General features: G+C 42.2%; 1 protein-coding gene across 1 annotated transcript in view; it reads right to left on the minus strand.

Moving 5' to 3' along the window:
• NTSR1 (neurotensin receptor 1) overlaps positions 1-18,054 on the minus strand; it is a 54,063-nt gene that overhangs the window by 10,405 nt on the left and 25,604 nt on the right. The window contains exon 2 of the mRNA XM_005499589.3: positions 6,701-6,902. Within this exon, the coding sequence (XP_005499646.1) occupies positions 6,701-6,902 (202 nt within the window). The remainder of the gene's footprint in view (positions 1-6,700; positions 6,903-18,054) is intronic.

Consider the following 18,054-nt stretch of genomic DNA (forward strand, 5'->3'; position numbering starts at 1 on the left):
ATTAAAACCTGAATTATTGCATCCTATGGCTTTCTATTTTGTCTTTTAATGGTGCTATTCTCTGCCCATTTGAACTGCAGCCCAAGGAAGAAAGGGAGAGAAGCAGGAGGAACGGCGGAGAATGAGCCCTTGTTTGCTCATCTCAGAAGGAAGTGCTGCAGAAGGAAACATAAATTTTGAGTGACATCTTTTTCATTGTGCAGAAGAAGATTTAAACTGTGCCAATTTTGATTTTCAGGCTAAACTGGATGTGGAAGCAATACTGGAAGTTAAATTATATTAGACTGAACTGAGTATTTGATTTTACCTTGTGTGTATCCTGTGGCTGAAGATGGGAGACAGTCCTCCTCCAGGGCCAGCATCTCGAAAAGCTCATGTTGGGTTAGCATGAGCATGGAGCAATACATAATGTGCAAAAAGACCACAGTGAATGCATGGTGGATGGTTTAACTGAGCATGGGAGACACATTTGATTTTCAGCCCTCCATCCCTCTTCTGAGGCCATTAGAGGCTCCGTGTGACTCAGGGCAGGGGCGGTGATGGGGAATATGCTGCTGCTGCCAACTCACTTGGGACCCAGGGAGCTGCTGCAGCCCAAAGCACTTGGCTGTTGTCTTCCTCCTGGCTTTGCCTCTCCTGTCCCCTCCAGGATGGCCACAGGTAAGGGTGTCCCTCTGTGCTCTCCTCCTTTCTCTCCAGGAGAGCAAGAAAAGAGATGCTGCTCCCTCTTCCAGCCACCTCCACTGGTGCCTGCAGAGAAGCTCAGATCCAACCTTCCTTGATAGCTTCATTCAGATGATTTTGTCCAATTTATTTCTTTTTCACTGCATTTCAAAGGGAGCAGAAATACATACAGCTGGGGGGCATCATGTTGTAATTTCTAAGCAAAGGCAGGAGCTGCTTGGGTCAGTACTGACCCATCTGAATAACATCTCGCAGCTTTTTCTGCATTTCATCTCATTGGTGATGGTGTCTCCAGCTCTGCCCAAGAAATACACACTCCAGCTGGTACTAGTAACGTATATGACAGTGTTATGGGGCTCATGTCAGGGATTTGCATTAATGCTGATTTCTGGAGAAAAATTCCTCATGTATTCAAAACTCTTGGGTTTTATGTGCTTATTTAGTCAAAGAGAATCTCTCACAAAGGGAAGCGGGTGTCACTGTACCATTTGATATGAGAGATGGTAAAAGCTGGGCCAAGTGTAGATGGAGCTGGCACTGCCTAGTTCAACCCCGAGGAGCTGTTTATTCTAACATGATGCACTACCTGACAGGTTGTGGGCAATATTTATACTATCAGGCCCCCAAACGAGGGATTGTGGCAGCTGCGAGGATGGGGATGAGCCTAGTAAAATTAAAACTGCTTATGCTGGTATTTGGGTCACAAGGCTGCAGAAGAAAGGATTTCCATAAAAGTCGATATCAACCAGCAGAGATGGGGGACCACCAGTATGCACCAGTAGTACTCAGGAGAGCAAAGAAGGAGATACTAAGAATAGCAATGGTCCTGGGGAGCCCTCAGCTCCTTTAGGCACCACTGAAAATGCTCAGCATTTGCTGGATACAATCCCCCTGTGCTCTTGCACATGTTACTGAGCAGTGTAAACATTAGATTTGACTCCTTAATTTCCATTCTCAGCAGCCAGAGCTCCGCGTTCTATTTTTCTGTATCATTTTCCTTCTTTTTTTTCCTACTGCAGAAGGATTGTTTCTTTTTTGGATTAAGGGGTAGAAGATATTAACTTGCATGAAAGGAGCCATGTTCCCCTAAATACTTCTTTGTTAATGGAAGCGAGACAGAAAACCTTTTGGCATGCAAACCCGACACATTGTACTCTAGACTATATTCTCCAATCCTGATTTTCAGTGGCTTCAGCTGACAGATTTGAAAATGGATATGAATTCCTGCCCCTGCTCATGCTGGTGATTAAATCATACACTGGCACTCATTTCATCCATAGGAGCAAGGCAGAAAATGAAGGTTAAGAGCTGTCCCAAGAACAGGGTCCAAACAGCATGTCCCTGATGACAGTGCAAACCAGGGAGTCTCGCCCAGTTTCCTTCTAAGATAATTTTGGGGAAAAGAAAGAAATTGCTTCATACCATTTAAGCTTCATTTGTGCCATTCCACCCAGGGATGCCTGGGTGTTTGGAGGAGAAGGAGGAAGAAGGAAAATAAAATTCCCATTTGAAGGATGGAAAAGGGTTCCCGTATTCTCCTCACCAGGTTCAAGGCTCTTTCTATTTGGTAAGATCAGGTCTAACCTGAACTGGCATTCTCTGCAGCCCCTTTCTTCTTTCTTCTCCAGTTTTGAGTTTCATGTGTCCTTTATTCCTCCCTGAACAGTTTCTGCTCACCAGAGGGACCCTGGGGCTGTATTTACTTCATGCTTCTGCACTGACTAAGGCCCTGGCCAGACTTTGTGTTTAAAAACACATCAGTTAACATTTTAAACACTCATATGGACAGGATTTAACACCTGGAAAATCTGCTTGTTGGGCTCTAAAGTTGTCTTCAGAGATGCAGGCAGTAGATCCTGAATCCCAGCAGAAATGTCTTGCCAGCCCAAGCTGCAGTGCCAGCGAAGGAACACGTCTTGGGAGAGGAAAAAAAGAGTTTCTGTGTCCCAAGAGGTACAGCCGTGGTTTATAAAATGGCCCCATACCGCTCTCTTCATGTTACTTGGCAGGCTGGAGAGTAAAGCTACACATACAAACATCTCTGGGAAATATATACAACCATTATAGAACTAATTTATCCTTCTGAATTTCAGTGTGTCACTTCAGCTGCTAAACTCAGCTTCCAATCATGCTTAATATCACAGGGGTTTTGCTGAACTCCAGTTGCAGTTGCTCAGACTTTTTATTAACGATCACACAAATCTGATTTCTTTAGAATACAAGAATTACAAAATACAACTGCTTAAGGTGCAGATTTTCAGGCTGGTGCTCCTCTGTGTATTGTGGCTGCAAAGTATTTGCCATTATTTGTTATTCCTGTTTGTGAGATAGTTACATTAAATCTCATAGCAATATTCTCCTCCTCAAATGGGTAGCTCAGACTTGGAACATCAGTGAAAAGAAATGAATGAACTCTTCAAAACATTTGTTCAGAAAAGAGAATATTCATACACAAGTTGATGAAATGTGGGCTGCATGGATTCTTCATTAATACTTGGCATTTTTTAGTATTACTTGAAGAAATATAGGGACTCTGAAATAATAATTTTTAAATTCTTAGATGTTCAGTAGAAAAATGTGGTTTGACTTCATCTCCTAAAAATCAACTTACAGAGGCATCACCCAGCCAGCTGTGGGAGACTGAAGGATAGATTTTTAATTGGTTAAACCTCTCTAAGTGCTTTATAATTGTGTTCACTAAGCAGCTTCTGCAAGGGAGCAAATGCTACCTGGAACTGATCACACTTTAATAGGCTTAACCAATGTCCACCCACAGATGCTCAAAGCCTCCCCTTCATGCCCATTAATTTGTCTCAACATTGTTATCAGCTGTGCCATTCCAGAAATCTTTCCTTCTCTTGCTCTATGTCTGGATACACAATGGTCTGGGCAGCGTACATGAGGTTTTACCTGCTGAAGGCTCCTTGTTCTCAAGGGTGCATTTGTGCACCTGTGTGTTTAAGATTTATTTGGGATGTTATCAAGTGATTGGCGTATCAGGTTGTACAGTCAGAGAATATTGACCCTTCATGAAGCATCACACAGTGCCCAAAAGACTCAGTTTCCAAGCACTACAATATAGACAAGGAATAATAACAAAAAATTGAGGTGGTTTATAACTGGAGAAATTGCAGGAATATTGGGTGGATGAAGGAGTGTATGAAATATCTCAGTGGGAGGTATTTTTAGTGGCAGCACTGGTGCAGACGTTGCCCCATTATCCTCACAAAAGAGCTGAGAAGCTGCCAGCACCTCCAACTCTCTGAATTTGGATCCTCTCACCTGATGAATGTTGAGACCAGAGGGGGAATTACAATCAGAAATCAGATGCTTAATGAGATAACGAGCTGGCTCCCAGGCAGCAAGGCTGACACATTCCTTGGTCCTAATCACCTTAATTAATTTGTACATGACCAAAGTCAGGCAGAGCCAAGAAAACACATAAATGCTAACAAAGGGGAGGAAAATGATGTTGTGGTTGTTTTGAATGAAGCTATTAGCCTGACCACTTTTAGCTCCTATCTCAATGTAAATAAATACATAATCTCAATAGATCTGGAGAAAGGAAGAAATGTGTTTGCTGCTCTGATCTCATCCAAGAGCTCTGCACACCACAAACTGCACAAATTTCTTTTCTGAGCACTAGTTTTATAAGTTCTGAAACTTTTCACCCTTAAAACAAAATCAAGCTCTCTGTACTTCAGGCTGAAGTTCACTTTTGGAAATGGAAAATACTTTAACACACATGAAGTTTGATTTTTTTTTGCCAACAGTTTTATTTGTGGAGAATAAGTGTCATTTTTCTTTTCTCATCCTCTTCCATAAACTAGCCTGGGTTGTGTACATGGTTTTGGCTGCCATGGATCCCAGGATAAACCACGTGCATCCTTGTTTATTTTTTGCTACTTTTTAGACATCTCAGAAGCCTGATTTATTAAAAAAAAAAGTTACAGGGAACAGGTGACAAAAGTAAATGTGAATCAAGCAGCTCCAGTAATCAAGTGCATCTGAAAAATGAAGTGAAGCAGAATTTTGCTCACACCTGCCAGATAAAAAAAAGTCTTTCTGCATGCTGTGGTGAATCACAGGCAAATTGATGGTGAATTTCTTATTTATTTGATCTTCCTCAGCCCAGAAAGGGAGAAAGCAGCCGCTCTCTCATTGTCTTCCCAGCAGGGAAGGAGCTCAGTCCTGCTGCTGGGGTGGCAAAGCAGAGATGAACCTTAATATCTGTGCTGGTTGTGGAGCCACGTTTAACCTGCTTTTACACTATTTCAAGCTTCAGGCTGAAGCCCTCACTTTTGCTACCTTTTTTCAGCTTTTGTAGCACATAACAAAAGCAAAAAATTGCCTAGAGAAGAAGGTTATGCTTATTGTTTGGAGAAAGAAGGGCTGGTTTTCATTATCTCAAAGAAAACACGCACCTGCTGGTGAGAGATGCTTGTCCACCACTGCCAAGCAATGCTTAAGGAACAGCAGGAGTAAATTTAGGTCTCCTCTCTTTATGTTGATAGAGTATACAATACTAAAAGGACAGAGAGAGGTGCGAGATGTTGTACAAGTGAGAAAAGGCAGTTTCTCACTTATTGGCAGCAGGGAGAAGCATCCAGAACCAGAAAGAGATAGTGGGGAACTGAGGGACGTGCGTGACCCCATCCTTGCAGGCTCAACCCTGAAGCAAGGCTCTGGATGATGGTTAACCAGGGTGCAGGGAGAGTATATAACCGAAGCTCAACAAGATATGGGGAATTTAATGTCTTTTGGTTTTTTTCCTCCTTTTTCTCAGTAGGCATCTCCCAGTACGGTGTCCGAAGCCGGGATGCGTACAGTGACTTGGCTATGGCATGGGCACAGTGTGCGGTGTGGGTGCCTCCCTAGTGAAAAAACACAGGAAAAATCTCATGGGGGTTCTTGGTGCCTTCTCTGGGGATTTCTTCACTTGTTGAAAAAGTGGCCCGGGCCAAAGCAATTCAGCTGCCTGGAGCTTTGCCATGAAATCAGGGGTCAGAAAGCTTTCTGCTAACAAACGTTCACCATCTAATATGCATGAGCACTCTCATAGTTTGTAACCAGCACTGACACACTTTATTAGATTTTTTGGGGTACTATTTTTGAGGAGTTTTTGCTTTATTGTCTGTCAGTTTAAGCTACCAGATTCTTTGGTCTTCTCCTCAGCTTATTTAATTGAGCCATCTAGAATTTTGCAGCACATCTCAATTCCTGGTTGTAAGATGTTTTATTTAAACTTTTTCTGAACCAAAGCTCTGCGGGAAAAGGAATAAAGCAAGATATGCAAGGCTTAAGTTGCTGTTGACTGGGTCATTAAAATACTGGGCTACTTTGCCTTTTTCAGAGAATCTGTGTGTGAGGAAGTCTGTTCTCTAGCTCTATGTATCAACAAGAAAAGACAAAAATGTTTTTTGTGATTACCCTAAATGTGGTTGTTTGGAAGCTCAGGCTGGAGCCGGCCAGAAATAGAAAAGAAAAACTTGATGATATCATGTTGTTTATATTTCACATAGCACGAAATATGTTTTTTTCCTTAAATTTGAAATTTTCATTTATCAGCTTCTCCTCCATTGAGCACAATTAATTAAACAATACACAAATATCTCTTCAGCTTCCTTTCCCTATGTGTTCTGTTTTGGTTTTATAATCCTTTAAGGGAAGATTAGGACTCAGGAAAGTGACTCTTGGAGAAAAATAAAATAGTGGAAAATAGACAGTAAAATTCCCTAGAAAACTTTTGTTGACTCAGCAAGAAATAGGTGGAGAAGGAAAGACACCAAGAGAACAAAGAAATTTATTTAACATAGTCTGGGGCTCTGAGACAAGATTGGGCAACTTTGATAAATGTCAAAGCGTCTGGGGACACTTCATGTTTCCAAAGAGAGTTAATTTTCATTTAAGATACGTTTTGGGTGAAAGTATTTACCAATTTCAATCTACTACTCTTCAAATCGTATTTATTTGGACACCTCTAGCCCATTCCATGCCAAAAGATGTGAGTACTTACGCAGAACCCTGACGCCGTGCTTCAAGGCTTGAACGCGGCTGGGCTCCATGGACATGCTGAGCATCGTCTGCTGCCCACCAATGGTGCAGACCTGGTTCTCCTGGGCTGCTTGCTTGAACATGACCATGAGCTGGTTGGCGATGATGGTGTTGAGCACCGAAATGACGACCATGGGGAACACGAAGGAGATGAAAGTGTTGACCTGTGGGGAGGAGAGATGTGGCACAGTCAAGGGATGGGAAGGGTCAGCAGAGCAGGAGATTGTGTTTTTTTTTCTCAAAGCAGCAGAGAAACAGCCCACAGTGGAAATCTCTTCCCTTCTCTTACTCTGCTGGCTTTTGAAGGCTTATTGCACAGAGGGAAAAATCAAAAACCACTGACATATATTCATTCACATGGGTCAACATTCAAAGAGGGCAAATTCATTCGCATCCAATTATGTTGTCTTCCCCTTTTCAGTGCAGTTCATTGCCATAAATGTCTTAACTGAAACAGGCCATTGATCTTTTAATCTTGTGAACAGCAGGATTCTTCTTAGCTTTCATTGTGCTTAGTATGACTTCTAAATAACAGTATGTTATTGTATTTTTTCTTTTTTATGAGCCATCCTTAGGAATTTTTAAACTTACAACTTACTCTTTTTTATTTTTTGTGTTCCGTCCTTTCCTTGTAGATTTAATGACTGTTTTGTTATCTTATAATCAAATTATCTAATAAACCTTGTGCCTGAAAGGATTAAAATTGATCAGAATAAACAAGTGGAAGTTGTAATGTTTTTAGTACAAATTATTTGATTACTACAGTTTTGATAAAATTAAATGGAAGATAAAATTAAGCAGTGATTGAATCAAGTGGAAGTCACTCTTTGTGTCAAATTAATGCAGGAAGGCTTTGTGAGGGCCTTAGGGGCTGTCTAAAAACCCTGCTGGAACTGAGCTCAAGAAACGGCCACCCAGGGAAATGGAGGCACGGGCAGGGTTTGCCTGTGTGTCTGTGGCCAGGCTGCTGTGGTGGAATGGTGACCTGCCATGCAAACCCTTGGGGCTTTTCCTCTCTGCTGCCCAGCTCAGGGCGATGCTCAGAACATCACTGAGATGAGTGTGGGACAAATTAAAAGCCCTTTCAAGTTTTAAAATCTCAAAATATTAACAAGTACTGAACTGTGTGCTCCAAATCTCTGTGGAAGCAACTACTAAAACCAAGAGGGACTTTGCCCTGTGGTAGGGCTACAAGGCCATTAACTTCTTCCCCAGACAGCTACATGTCTTACACCTTGGCGCTCTAGAATACAGAACCAACCCTGCACCCCAAGCCAACCCCATGTCTCTCTGCAAACTGTGGAATCAGGGAAGCCTCATCTACAACCGGGTGCTCTGTCTGCTGGGGTGGAGACAACCAGTATCTACTAGTGCAGGTGTGTGGTTTCTTTGCTCTGGAGGGATCCAGAGATGCCAGAGATGAATGGAAAGATGGAGAAAGAATCCAACCACACCTTCAGGATGCTACACAGGATCCATTGAAAAAAACCACAAAAAAACCACATAAGCACATGGGGAGCAGGTTCATTGGCAATCAGAAGCACTTAAGTTTCATAATTTTGAGAAAGTTGCAACTTCTCTTTTAGTGAAAATAGGTAGTGTTGCTGTTGTTAAAGTTATCTTTAGATGGATCAAGTCACTATACAGCTTTGTGCTTCTTCAGAGCTCCACGCGTTTAGCAAAAGTACCAGCTGGGTTTTGTCTCTCACAACCCACATGGTGACAACATCATCTTTCATTTATGCTAGTTAATAATAATAGAGCTCCTCTGTGGACTGAGGACGTTCTTAGATACACCCCATCAATGCAAACTGTTAAGGGCCTCCTTTGTTAAATACATAGCAGTTTTCTAAGCTTCTAAAAGATAACACATCTCACAGCCACCTGCATATAAAGAAGAGTTTTATCTTTTGGAGTCGTTTCAGGACACAAAGAAGGATCATTAAGCAGTAGGGACCAGGTTCTCAGCTGGTCCAAAATGATATAGTTTCACCGACAGAGTAATTTGTGCTTGTAAAGAACATGCTTCCTTTATTTAACCTTCACGATGCAGCTGGGCTGCGTTGGTGCACACAGGGGTGAAATGATTTGCTCATATTTACTGGATCAGACTAAGAAATGAGCCCTGTAGTTCCCCACTCATGTTTCTACGGTTTAGTTGTTGAATTTCCTTCTTTCCTACTGCTGAAAAATGTTTGCATATCAGCAAAAGGAAAAATTTTCACTCTGGAAATGCTTTGTCACTTGAGCTTCAGAGTTTATTGGTTTTCAATCAAAACCTTTGCCCTACCTGTAAATTAGTCTCGCCTAATATAATTACACAGAACTCAAAAAGTCTTTTCTGAGCTTTCTTTAAAGCCTTGATTCATTCCATAACTATATTGGGAAGTCTTCAAAGAGTGTGGGAAATTGTATAGAATAGCATCGACTTTCACTTTTATGAATTGCTGCATTAAAAGTGTGGAAATTGCACGCTTTCTAAGAAAGGCTATATTTAAAGATTTTTTCCATGTCTTGATTTGTATCAAAACTCTCATATAGTTTAAAAAAAATCAATACTTTCCCCAGAGGCAGAAGGTTTTAATTTGTGGAAAGAATTATTTGCAAACACAAACTCTCAAGGACCATAAAGACTAGAAAAGCTAATCCCCCTCCTGCAAACCCTCGTTTTTTTCTGGCGAGCTGCTTGCTGGGTTATGTGAGTCCAGATTCCAGTGCACTGTGCACGCTGGTGCAGCAACACTTCATTTCCAGGTGACTTTACACACTGCTGGAGCTGATGCCTCAAACAGTGGAGATTTTCCCACCTTCTGCAAGAAGAGCTGGTCCAGGGCCCCAAGACTGCACATTCAAAGGTCTTCAGGAGCAGGAAGACTTGTATAAGTGTTTAATGGGATTTTTTACAGCACTGAAACTCCTAATAGCAGTGGGACTAAAGTGGCTGCAGCTGAACACCTGTGGAAGCCTTTGCATCCTTACATACCTTTAGAGATTGCTCTGGTCGTGGGTGAGAGGATTTAGACCATGTCCAGGTTCTTTTTTGACCTGAAAGTCTTGACCTTTATTTTGACTCACCATGGAAATGACAGCTCACATGATACTGGATCTAAACTAATTCTGTATTCAGGGTTGTTAGAATGCACAAGCAGAGCGGTATGGCCATATCTCTGCCGTCAGTTTGATTCTTCACTCCAGGAAAAGTGATGTGTTTGCATCAGTGTGAACCCACCAGACCCAAGGTTTCTGCTCAGCACCATGACGGGCAGAGATGTGCAACACGAGCATGGTGCAGAAGTACAAAGCTGGGCATGGAAAGGCTTAGCACTGGCTGCTCTCTAGAGTAAAAAAACCTGACACCAGAAATCCTGTGGCTGTGTGTTAAATCCTCATTAAAAAAAAAAAAAAAGGAAGAAAATCCAATCCTACAATGTTTGCCACTGGCAGGAGAGCATGAAACACTAACCCACTTCCATGCTGCTGTCACTCCTGTAATCAGTGCAGTTCTAAAAGCTGTTCAAACACCAGCAACTGTGGGATGGGATTAGTCCTCGGGATCAAATTATGTTTTGTATACTGCAGAACAATGACCTTCCCTTATGGTAATGACATGAATTTCAACTGCGGGTGAGCCCCCAGCAGAAACCTGTACCTAGACCCTGTCCCCATGAAGACACAGCCGAGCTATCTGATCACTCAATGGATGAAAAGACATGACAGTGACACTCGCTCTGACTCAGCCAGTCCTCAGGGGTACAACACCTGCATGGTCCCCAAGGTGGTGACACTGACCTTCCCAGCCCCATCTTAATAGCTGTGGGGCACCTGCCCTGCAAAGGCACCCAGTCTCTCTGACTCTCTAATGACACAGCCTTTCTCTAAGCCCTCTGTTGCCAAAGGGAATTTTGATTCCAGCCAAAACATGAAGCATTAAAATGATACAGGGTTTTGCAGGACACAGAAGACAGAGCAAAAAAAAATAGGGCTTCATAAGCTTATGAGAAGAAAAATGGAAATTAAGTCACATTTCTGGAAGGGAAAAAAAACCAGCTGTCAGACTCTTTTGGTCAGCCTAACAAAAATCAGACTTTGCGTGAGACTAGGGAGTTCAATGTGATGTGAGTTTTCTTCTTCCTTCCAAACAGGAGTGTAGGAGAGACACAGGGGAAGGGATGAGCAAAATGAAGTGACACAAAAGCAGAAGCGAGCGCTTGGGTTTGTGACTCTTCCTAAATATTTTCTATTGAAAACTGCTCCCCTGGCTCTGCTGAGCTTCCTGCTGACGTGATTTGCTTTTACCAAGTAGTCCCTCAAATTATTTGGCTGCTGTGGTTTCCCTGGGTTACCACTAAAAGCAGACATCAGCTCACTCGCAAAGGTGATGGAGAAGATGAGTATGTAACTTCACAGAGGGACTCCCCAGAGGGCTTAAACGAGTCCTGTAAAAAGAGTTTTGCAAAGGTTTATTCTTTTGTGCTCCAAGTTGACTTCTGGAGGAACACAGACTCACAGGCCACTTTAGCTGAAGAAGGCGTTTCCATCCCTCCTAAAGCTCAGACTTTGTCTTATATGTATTTGAAATATGGGCAATATTACATATTACAGACACTTAAAGGTCACTTTTCCCTCCCAGCAAAACTCAATCACCTGAGCCACCTGCAGCTGACTGTTCCTATGGTCCATCAGCACAAGAATTTGAAGGGGTTCAGACTGTCAATGAGTGTTTGTAGATGCTTTACGAGATCTTGGAGCACTTATGTGGCTAAACGTAAAAAACTAGGCTAGAGGCTCTTCCTGGAGAAACAGTAGCAAGTTAAACACCTCCACTGGAAGTATTTGTGATAAAAAAGCCGAGAACTAGAACTATTCATAATATTGTCACTGAAAGAGTTTTGATAAGAAAATGTTTCTTTACTGAGATCACAAAAGATTTTTGAACTTGCATCTTGTGTTTTCCCATAAAACAGCCTTTTTTTCTAAATAAGTGAATAAAGTTGCACAAAGCAAATGAAGCGTGACATGCCAGGATCCCCTGTCAGCAGGAGCAAGACCCTCGGAGGGGACATGGGGAGCAACGGAGATTTAGGGACAATTCTAGCTCTGGGTTGTGACAGTGATTTTGTGGCAGACACCAGAGCTGTTCCCCCATTGTCCAATAAATGAGGTGACAGCAGAGCCAACTTCTCGGTCTCTGTCAGCACCACATCTCCAGAGACATGGCCCCTTCCAGCAGTAAGCTGGATGCTCAGAGCAATTTTACCCCCTTTCTCTTTAGGGATGTGAGAAGGACAATTAAAATGGAGAGAAGTGTGGATGATGCTGAGCAGGTAAAATCTCACCTGGACTTTCTAAACTGCTCTCATACTCCATTTCCCCACAGAACACTTGTCTGCCAGCTGTGAAACAGCTGTCAGCCTTTCCAATTTCTGCTGGGGAGGATTTCTCTTTGCAGAGACTCTCTCCTGGTCCAGCCACCCCTCGAGGGCACATCTGGGGAAATGGTTGAGAAAGCCCAAAGAAGCTGGAAACTATCTCAGGAGGATATTTGTCTTTGCTGGTTTCCTGGAAGTGATGATGGAGAGGTCTGTGGATGCGAGGTATCATTTGATTTGTGGTTTTGAGCAAATCAATGAAACCGTATCGCTGGGATGTAACAATCTACCACATTCTGGTTCACCTAATTTCCAATGGAAATGAAAAGTAAATTATACTCCCCCTGACTGTGGAGGCAGTATTGTTAGCATATGTCAATCAGAAAAGCACATTCTGCTACATCAACGTTCGGCTGCCAAAAAATCTTTTTCGACTAAATGTACTTTACAAAATTACCAGTTATCTCAGTGTCCAGAATTAGCATTTTTTTAAGCACCCAGTGGAAAATTTCAGCCTTTAATGAGCACAGCATCCAGCATTCCTGGACACAGCCAACTGTGGAAGACCAATCAGGAAGGGGACAGGCACACGGTGCTGGGATGCCAAAGGGAGCATTTGGCAATGGCACTCGTGTTTGATATTCACAGGATGTATCTGATGAAAAAACCAAAGGGATTTTTCCCCCCAGTAAATAAATTACCATCTAATTAAACCACATCTTTGCATAGCTTTCCGAATTTCCATGCCAAGTATCTCGCGGTTATCAGCTAAATGCCATTCGTTAGATACAACAGGGCAGGAGAGCTCTGCCTTTGTGAGTGATGGAAGAAAACAACAACTGCTTTTGTAGCCTCTATCTGGTACAGTGAGGAATGAGAAAGCTGAAAAATCACAGCCTAGGAAGGGAATCCAGCTCTTCTGGAAATTTGTGAGCAATTTTATTAATTTCAGAGTATATTAGCACTAGATTTTGATAGAAAAGCTTTCCAATCTTTCCTCTCTCAGATCATTCATTTAATAAATATCTAAATTAAATCTGCAGATGCAACCTTAAAGGAGTATGAAAGTAAGAGAATAAACTGAAGAATCTGAAATGCTCGAGCGTGTGTCCAGCACTAGTGGGGACCCATTCTGCAGGATACAGCACCGGCCCTTATCTCAGGTGAGTGCATCCTGGTGTGAGAACACAAATCCTGGATAAATAGGAACAGGGCCAAGTGCTGAAGCCTGTGTGTAGATTTGGAGCTCTAACAGGGTGATCGAGCAGGAGCTCGATCTTTATAAATTACCGGTTTTAACTCGAGCAGGTTCACCTGTCAGGTTGTATTTCTGCTGGCTGCTATCTCAAGCAGCCCTGACAGTGTGACATGGTGTGACATGGTGTGACACAGCTGTCACCCTTGGCCAGGGGCTGGTGACGTGGGTGGGCAGCACTGGGTGCCCCGGGCAGGCTCACTTGGTGCTGCATGTGGGTATGGTCGGATCCTGCTTCCCTGCAGCATCCCTGCACCTCCTGGGGCTTCAGCAGTTGGGTGAAGCGATGCTGCCCTTGCCTCAGAACCAGGAGCAGGATGCAAACATCTGATGGAGGTTCAGGTGGGACTTTATATGTCATTGTTAACTTAGTGAATAACGAAAGAAAAGATACCAAACCCCAAGTAATATTTTCTTTTTAAAACATTCTGAGAAATGGCCACAAAATTCTCTGGTTGTTATCACTCCATTATCCCTGTACCTCTTCTATCCAGCTATAGGTGAGTAAGGATCCTACACATCTTGCTGTAGTCTCATTCCAAACACCTCTCTTATTCACCTCTGGGAGCTGCAAGTGCAGACCAGAGAGACTGAGGAGCACCCTCAGTTTGCCCCAGCAAAGCCTTTTCAAAAGTGTTAAATAACAAACCCAGGCATTTCAAATAAAGGTTACGGTGATGTGAAACATTGCTCACAGGCACAGGTATCTGATGTTAAAATGCTACGATCAGCTACGAATTACAGATGCAAACCTTGAAGCCAGGACACAGCTGCATGGGGACAAGGGATAGAAGGCAGAAGCAGCTAAATATCTGGCAGTCAGAGCAGCGATGCATATGTGAGCCTGATCTAAACATAGAGATAAGCAGGACATCAAATGTGTGTTATTTAGGAGAAAAGAAAAAAAGAAGAAGGCCTCAAACACAGGCACATCTTTCCCAATCCACCTCTGATTAAATAACTCAGCTGGCCCCAGCCACAGGAGCCTGGATTGGCTAAACCTGTGCATTTTAGACCCCTGGAGGAGTCTCAGCTTTCTACTTGTTTTTGATGGGGTCTGGGAACAGGGAGCTGCAGGTAGTGTTGCTTAGTTGAAGAAAGAGAGCACACAAGTCTGAAGATAAACTATCAGATGGATGCTCCCAAGTGACTGGACCAGGTCCTGTCCCCATGATTCTACTTCCCAGTATCCATTAACGTTAATGAGACTGATAATTAATTGCATGGCAAGGACATGTGAGTCTCTGTTACTGACACATCCATTTAATGGCCTTAATTGCTACAGGAAAACCCCTCAAAAGACAACTCAGAGGAAAATGCACAAGACTTGTGCATGAGCTCTGGCTGCTTGCTTCTATTAAGATGTTTCAGTAGATATTTATACCAGAAGAAAACGTATTTTACTACAAGGCTTATGGTGACAGCGTGCACTGTTTGCAGTCTGTACGGTACTTTGAGATGTGCAAGTTTGTGCAACCTACTGCGAAACACAAACGTGGTCATGGCCAGAACCACTCAGAGGATAGTGGTTCTCTCCTCCCTTGGCTGGCTGGATGCCCCCAGTGTTGCCTCCAACTGGCTCACATCAGACACGAACTCTTCCAAATAACTTAATTTAGCTCTAGATGAGGAGGATCGGCTTAAACTCCATTTTCATTAGTGTCTTGTGTTTGCTCCAGAGTAGTGATATTTTCCTGGTAACGTGCCTTGTCTCTTTAGATCCGCTGCCATCATGAGAGAACGACCAGTCAGTGTGGCTTAAGATATTAAGAATAACCAATGTGTAACACTTTCAAGCCTGTGTGTGGTCCCACACTGATGAACTATAATGGGAATGCAGAGCAGCTAATGATCTCAAGAAGTTAAGTTAATCACATACTCTGCAGGAGTTAATCAGATACAGAACAGATGGAAATAAATTGCATACTGACAAAAAAATCCATCATATCTATATTGCAAAAAGCATTCCACCAGCTTTCCCATTCATAAATCTCCCTCCATGGAGAAATCATTTGTTCATAAAAAACAACATCTGATGCAGAACAACTTAAATGGGGCTCTTGCTCATGATGGGTTGGCAAAGATGTCAGAGCACTGAATAACGATGGCATTCCTGAGCTTGACTGGATACCTGAAAAGATCATTTAACCTCATTTCTATGCATAGTTACAATCCTGTGACCTAAAGTATTTCCAGATTTATCATAAGCAATAGCAAAAAGGTATGATTCATATGTAAATGTTGGATATAAGGCTTATTATTCCTAATTGTACGCAAGGGTAATACCTAAGTATCAAACTCCCTGGAGACCTCAGAGCTGTTCATTACCTTGCTAAATGCCAGCAAACCACCTCTTAATGTTTGCCACTGTGTGTTGCAGAATGTCTTGTTGTACATCATGTAATTCAGCTTTATCACTCAATAAAACTGAAGGATAAAAGATTGTTTATTTAGAAAAATGAAAGAGCAAAACAGTTTAAAAGGGTCCCAACCCCAAACAAAAAAGACTGCAAATCCTCACTAGGATTACACTTGATGAAGATGGGTTTGGGGGACTCATACATCTCACTTCAGTTAATCCAGGGCCTCCTGCTATTGATTTAAGTGGGATATCTGGGAGATAAAATGGAAGGGTTCTACCCCAGGATGGCAGTTGCCTCCCCATCTCTGTCTGGTGAGGGAGGAAGGAAGACGTGACAGAGCAACAGTGATGTTCATCTATCATGTCATCATTAACCTGAAAGCTTCAAATCTTCCCCTCTCCCTCCTTCAGGAAATCCTCCTTCTTAATTTCCTGAGATTGGGAACACTGAGCTACAAGGTAAATTAATTTAATTTACCCAATTTTGCTTGCAAACAAGAATAAAGTCAATTTGTGTGCTGTCAGTTTACTGGCCTCAGCTTTGTTCCTCAGATTTAGTTATCCATAACACTATTTGGGGCAGTATTTTTGGTTGAACAAAAACTCAATGAATAATGTTCTTGATTTTCCCTTTTGAACATGCGGGTCTACTTTACTATATCCCCCTCATGCTCCCCAGCAGATGTATTCTACTGAAGGGGAAATAATATTTCAGCTTCAAATGACAGGTTGGAAATATGCTTAAATAATTTGCCATTGCAGTTGGATTTCAGTTCTCGCTATCTGCTGGTATTTTGCTTCCTACTTGTTTTTTGCCAAGGGGATATTGCCCATTGCTTATCACAACATATTTCATTTTCTCCAGTTCTGCTGCTTGTCAGCCCTCTAAATAATTTAATAAATGTTCATACAGTGCCTAATGCTCCTGACATCTGAGCAATCCTAATCCAGATTTTGCGGCTATCTTGTGTCTATCCTCTTGCCTATCTTCTTGTCCATTGGGCATTGCACAAGCCTTGGGGGTCCACGTGGTGGATATTCACACAAAGACAGTCCCTCCATAACTTGATGCTTCCCCTGCTGTGGGTTAACTCTCTATGCTGAGGGTGGCTAATGATGTCCTTGTCAAAACCAAGAAAATCATTCTTTTTTCTATGCCACAACTGCAACCATCTGATGCTCCTGCTCCCAATGTGTGGGTTTTGCAGCCTGAGTGGGGGGAAGGGGTGGCAGCCACTGCAGCCTTAACGAGGGTGCATTTGCCATGCAAATATATCGCAGAAACTGATTTTGCGAGCCCATACGCAGATCCTTGCTTTTCTAACATCTACTTGTTATTCTATACTTCTTCAATTCATGCTTGGGATAGTTGTTGTAATGAATGAGACTATTATGCTTGGATATTCTCTCACAGAGCATGTCAAAAAAAGAGAAAAGAATCAGACGATGGTGACAGTCAATTATCCCTCAGCTTTTCTTGTTCTGGTAATATTGAATCATTTGAGTCCTGGTAATCAAAACAGATGGTTTTGCCTACATGGGTATGAAGTCACCAGGAGCAGGCTAGCACTAGTCAGTGTTTTAGGAATAAAATAAAGCAAAATGCATAAGCATGGGAGTACCATAAGCAAAGATTTCTAACTGTGAAGAGCAGCAAACAGTTAAATCAAGTGGTGCTTGTGCTTGCTTTCTTCCCACACTCTGTTGGATGATGACAAGACATACGAGTGTTAATTTAAAAAAAAAAGAACAAAAAAGCAAACAAAAACCCACCACAAACCAAACCACTACAAATGGAAAGAACAAATCGTTCTCCTACTGAAAAGTGCATTGGACCTGATTCTGGTTTTGCACGTTCTTCCAGATGAGGTGGAGGTGAAAGAGGGTAAGAGGTATTATAGATGTCTAGAGAGACAAGTAAGATCATAGCAAAGAATTACTTATCTGTTGAATTGTTTCAGGATCAAATTTTATGAAGCTAATTGCAATATTTCACATATGCTGAAAAGTCACAATAACATAGCTGGTAAAATAACAGCTTGACTGCTTAAAATAATTAGTAGTTGACAAATGGGTTGAATTTTACATCCATGAGGAGCTTTGGTTAGCACTAATAAATGTTGATTAAGGTAGCAATTAAAATCTAACAATCTCTCTGGGGGTCTGAACTTTAGAGCTGAAGTTTGGAACATTCCTCCGTTTATAGAGAAAATTCTACAGTTCCTTCTCAAGTTGCATTATTAAGCTGTGTTAGTGCGGATCTTAGGTCTTAATTTTTTTCTTCCGGTTTACACAGATTAATTGCAGTCTAAAGTAATGCCCCACAGCCA

This window comes from Columba livia, chromosome 16 (assembly GCF_036013475.1).
Source record: "Columba livia isolate bColLiv1 breed racing homer chromosome 16, bColLiv1.pat.W.v2, whole genome shotgun sequence".
NCBI lineage: Eukaryota > Metazoa > Chordata > Aves > Columbiformes > Columbidae > Columba > Columba livia.